A 5,749-nucleotide genomic window follows, 5' to 3' on the forward strand; every position below is an offset into this window, starting at 1 on the left:
GAACTACCTGCTCAATCATAAAGAGAAACATTCTCCTAGCATTAACAAGATAACTCCTCAGGAGATAGCCTTCCTTCTTAATTTTGTACAGGGCCGTGATGACCCAAGACTCATTCCTTGCTTTGCATTCATAGATCAGGATTGTATGAACTGTCAGTAATCCATCATTTAATGCTCAGCCCTCTGTCTCAATTACTTAAACAACTGTGCTGTTACCTTTAGTCAGTAGAGCAGTTCTCAGCACTTTCTGAGAGGCTCTTCTTGGGTTATAATACTTAATTTTGTTCAAATAAAATCTTCCATTTCTTTTTTTTAATTTGGTTCAAATAAAATCTTCCATTTCACTTGATGGGAGAAGTTTCTGACTTCGCTCATTTGGACTGTGCAGGCTAAACCAAGCATTCCATTACATTATGGTGATTATAGCCTGCGTTTAACCTGTTTGAATATTTTGAATGCTAATTCCTCCTCCAGTTTAAAATCATGCTTGCAGAGTTCCATATTTTCATGGAGGAAAAACAGAATGTGAAAGGAAGAAATCAAGGTGGAGTAAGCCAAAGCAGGTTCATTATTTTCATTCAGAGCAGTTCTACTTGGTTTTACTGACTTCCCATGCAAATTTTATGAAATGCAGAGGGGGCACTTGTCAATAAAATATTTTTAAAATTACAGTGTTACACTCTGTCTGTACTCTATTGAACAATTATAGAACTCCACAAGGATTCTCAGACAAAATGGAAATGTACTAAAGAAACATTTCGATGCCATTGCAGAGAGATGAAATAAAGTCTAATATTTCTATATTAATGCCTATATTGTGTTTTTAATCCAAGAATATGTTCCAAATATTGCGGACTCTAGACTTTAATCTGTAGTAACTGTGCTTGTAGTTTCATATGAATCTCTCTCTTTGAGAAGTAGAAGATTCTGTTATTTATTTTAGTTTCAAAATCAGATATGGAAATTATTTTTCTTTTCCAATTATGAAAAAAAATCATTCTGTTTACAAATATCATACTTTGTTTAGATGACACCACATGAAAGCTAATAACAATTTCTCTGTTTCTTCCCAGAAAAGCTAACTGGACTACATGGGCCAACAGAATCTATCATTGCTGACTGAATTCACTCTAATGGGAGTCACAAGGCTGCCTGAGCTTCAGGCTCCCCTTTTTGGAATCTTCCTCATCATCTACACCATCACAGTGGTGGGAAATCTGGGCATGATCATCTTGACCCAAATGGATTCCCACCTACACACCCCTATGTACTTTTTTATCAAACACCTGGCTTTCATTGATCTTGGTAATTCTACAGTCATTTGTCCCAAGATGCTTGTAAATTTTGTTGTGGATGCAAATACCATTTCCTATTATGCATGTGCCACACAGTTGACCTTCTTCCTTATGTTCATCATCAGTGAATTTTTTATCTTGGCAGCCATGGCCTGTGACCGTTATGTGGCCATCTGTAACCCCCTGCTCTACAATGTCATCATGTCCCAAAGACTTTGCCATATGCTGGTAGGCATTCCATACCTCTATGGTACTTTTCAGGCACTAATGTTCACTATTAAGATTTTTACATTGACCTTCTGTGGCTCTAATGTCATCAGTCATTTCTATTGTGATGATGGTCCCTTGGTACTTATGCTCTGCTCAAATGCACAAGAAATAGAATTGTTGATCATATTATTTTCAGCATTTAATTTGATCTCTTCCCTCCTGGTCATCCTAGTGTCCTACCTATTGATCCTGATAGCCATATTTCGAATGCATTCTACAAAGGGGAGGAAAAAAGCTTTCTCTACATGTGGTTCTCATCTGACAGTTGTGGTTGTGTTCTATGGGTCTCTACTATTTATGTACATGCAGCCCAAATCCACTCACTCCTTCAATACTGATAAAATGGCCTCTGTGTTTTACACTTTGGTAATCCCTATGCTTAACCCCTTGATCTATAGCTTAAGGAACAAAGAAGTAAAAAATGGCTTCTACAGGGTCTTTAAGAATCAATGCAAGCTTTGTATCTAATATCCAATATGAAATATTATTTTAATAAACAAGAAAAAGGCAAATGTCACTTGATAATGTTTCTAATAAATATAATTGCATTCTTTTCATTTCCAGAGCAAAGGCTAATTAAAATGCACAGATAAATAGATTGTTTCCCTTGTTTTCAGCCATAATTTAGGTCTCAATTTAATGACATTTCCTTCCCAACATTCCTTATTATTGATTCAATATTTACTTTACTGATTCCACATAACCTCACATCTCACCCAATGGAAACACTTATTAAATTCCAAGTCAGTAAACTAGGTGTTTGTTATCAGGCAAAGACTTTAAAACTTACTATAAATATGTTCCATACACTGATTGATTTAATTAAAACCTTAACCTTTTGAGGAGACAAAAAAAAGATTAAAAATAACCCAATGGGAATGCTGAAGATGGAAATTCAATATTTGGTAAGAACCAATATTTACTGAATGAGAATAATAGCATATTATATACTGAAAAAGAAATGACAGCTACACTTAAACTCATCACAATAAAGGCTACCGAAAGTGAGGTCAGAGGAAAACCAAATACTGAATGAATATTATAAAAATAGCCTCAGTGATCCATAGAGAAACAGCAAGCTGCATACAGTACATTTAAATGTAGGTTTAAGTGGAAAGAAGAAATTGTATGGGGCAGAAAAACCATGGGGAAAAATGTTCACCAGCATTTTTTTCCAAACATTAAAAAATTAAAAAAAAAAAACTATAAGCCTAAGGTATAAAAAGATTAAATACTTCTAAGCAGGATAAACAGAAAGGAAATTACACCAAAGCAAGACCTATAAGATTTCTGAAAACTGAGGATAAAGAAAAACCTTTAAAAAATATAGGGAAGAAAGATATCTTATGAAAAGATGAAGAAAGGATTTACCACTGATCATTGGCAAAAATAATGTCATAAAACCTAGTCCTATGTCAACTTATAATTATATATCCATCAAAATTATTCTTGGCTAATCAAGGCTGCTTTGTCATAATATTGTATCATCCTTTTATGCAAAGTCATTGTTTCAGTTACTCATGCATTGTGTATGTATGTGTGTATATAAAATATACTTAACTGGTGCATTATGTTGTGTAATTGAGATGCTGACAAAGGCATATTTATGTTTTCCAATGTTTAGTGCTATTGTACAATTTATTTATTCAGTTAGACCCTGGCACAAAATATTTTTGACTTTTCCTAATGGTACCTTTGCAGAATAATTAACAAAATCCAGGGTACTCTCCCTTGGTAATTACATGCATCTTTTTTTTAATCCTTGAATGAGATCAAATCTTTAACAAAATGAGTCTCAAAGGGGGTTGAAAAACACTTCAAATATTCTGCAGCAGACAATGAGGATTAAAACAACAGGAAGTCAAAGCAGAATCACCAATAAGGTAAGTAGCAAACACTGATCTTTGAACATTTCTCAGGACATACAGCTTAAACTCAATCATCACCAAAATCTTGAAAGCATTATCCTGTGCAAAACTGTTTCTTTCATTTCAATGTATTTATATGTCATCAATAGCATCAAGTGTACAACAGACCAGTTTTATAGTCTTTGATACTCTGTGTTGTGCATTTAGATCACCTTAGTTTTTTAAATGAACATAATGTTTCAGTTATCTATTTTAACAAGGATCTTTGTCTATCCTTATTTACCTGGTATCTCTCCTGTCCCACTTTTTATTTCTTATGTTCTCAGGTGGACCTTAATAGAGCAGAAGAATGCTGTTATGTTTATACAGATATATTCTGAAGACAGAATAGCTTTGAATCCTGACTCTCCCACTTACTATCTCTTTGGTTAAATTAATTCACTCCTTGTGCTCCCTATTTCCTTAACCATCAGCTGACACTTAAACAACATGGCACTGCAGGAGTCCACGTAGACACATATTATTTTAAGTTCATACATTATTATGTTTACCAGTGGTGGTTGTTTGAATCTGCAGATGCAGAATCCCCTGAGGGTAAGGCAGGTGGACTATGAGGCTTGAGCACCTGCAGATCTTGGGATCTGCAGCAGGCCCTGAAACCAATACCCTGTGAATGCTGAGATGACCGTACTATCTACTTCCTAGAGTTATTGCGTGGATTAAATAAATTAATATACATAAAGTGCTCAGAAAAAATGCCTGGCGCATAATGCTTTCTCTGTTGGTGCTTGATATTCATTTGTAGTCCTCTTTCTACTGGTCTCTTTATATGAATCTCCCTAAGTCATCAGCATTCATAAATAATAAGAATGGCCAAGTCTTTTTTTATACAAAAGAGGGACATATGATTGGAAGTTCATAAGAGGTAATTTAATTGTCAGAAATGACAGATATGGCAAAGGAGAACTACTATTAATAGCAAAATTCTAAAATCAACAGCATTAGATTTTGAATTGGACAAAAAAGCTGACTTTATAATAAGTGAGAATAATATAAGTGAGAATAACTGAAATTTGTATACAGTGGTTAGAGGTTATCTAATCACCACACAATTCATCACTCCACCAATAGTTTAGAATGTCTTTCTATGTATTACAACTTTAAACAGATATAATGACTGTTGATAATGTAAGTTTTATGGCTTGAGTGTAGATTTTTGTTTTATAAATTACTTGAAAATTAAACAAAAAGCAGAAGTATGATGGATAGGTATTTGATATATTTAAAAAAGACTGGGTAACAAGAAGTAGGCCATGGTAGCTGTATCAAAATGATCACTTCAAAATATCTTGTCCCTTTAAGGCATACTTTACAAACGTTTCAGTGAATGTGTGTTTTGTGATTATATCAACTAGGAATGCCGATGGACATTCAAGTGGGCCTTAATATTTGTTGAGAGCCCTCAGGGACATTTCCCTTGGCCAGAGCTAGTGCTGTGGCTGGGTCAGCCTTTGTGATTCTTATGATGATTGTAGAATGCACCCCCAAAACAGTTATCAGGGAACCTTGAAAAACAAGGCTTATTAGGCATACCTTGGAGACTACATGACTCACTTAGTGCCACACAGAGAGGTTGAGGGGAGACACAGAGAAACACCCTGGGTTCTGCTTTCATTGTGGTCAAGGGCAGGACACCTAGATTCTCTTTGTACTGCTGAATTTAAAACATAAGAGCCAAAATTAATGTGCAAGAAGGGAAAAGCAGAGTCAATCAAGCAGTCATTTTCCAAAGGGAAGCCTTATGGATGGGGCAGCCTGGCTCTTGATGAAATTGTGTGGCTGAAAATGTACTTATTCGAGGTCAATGGTTTTGAAATGGACTGTCCCCATAATCAAAAACTTAATGCCAGGAACTTGCATTACAATCAGAAAAGCTAATCAACAGGCACTTAGGTGGCCATATGAATGTAGGTATGTGTGATTTTGACCTCATGGGAAGAAGAATCTCTATAATTTGAAACAAAGAAAACAATTCTATATCTCATACATTAAATTCTCTTAAAAGAGACTCTCTTGGAGTTAAGGATCTGGCATTGTCTCTGAGGCAGGGTGGGTTCAATCCCCAGCCTGGCACATGGGTTATGGATCTGGTGTTGGGGCAGTGTGGTGTAGGTCACAACTGTGGCTGGGATTCAGTCCCTGGCCTGGGAACTTCCATGTGCCAGCAGGTATGTCCATTTAAACAGAAAAAAAAAATGAAGTAGAAGAGAGCATTTCAAATGTACTAAGTATTGATCTTATATGCAGGTTACCAGG

At 35.5% G+C, this 5,749-nt stretch overlaps 1 protein-coding gene across 1 annotated transcript; it reads left to right on the plus strand.

Moving 5' to 3' along the window:
- The first annotated feature begins 535 nt into the window (after positions 1-535).
- Positions 536-2,033, plus strand: LOC100156990 (olfactory receptor 8K5-like). Its single transcript, XM_001926210.2, has one exon. The coding sequence runs from the start codon at positions 1,092-1,094 to the stop codon at positions 2,031-2,033; it is 942 nt and encodes a 313-aa protein (XP_001926245.1). The 5' UTR covers positions 536-1,091.
- Positions 2,034-5,749: the final 3,716 nt, after the last annotated feature.

Source organism: Sus scrofa, unplaced genomic scaffold (assembly GCF_000003025.6).
Source record: "Sus scrofa isolate TJ Tabasco breed Duroc unplaced genomic scaffold, Sscrofa11.1 Contig53, whole genome shotgun sequence".
In the NCBI taxonomy this organism is placed as follows: Eukaryota; Metazoa; Chordata; class Mammalia; order Artiodactyla; family Suidae; genus Sus; species Sus scrofa.

Excerpts from the sequence above, each read along its gene's own strand:
- LOC100156990 (XM_001926210.2), top strand. The coding sequence starts at position 1,092 with ATGGGCCAACAGAATCTATCATTGCTGACTGAATTCACTCTAATGGGA.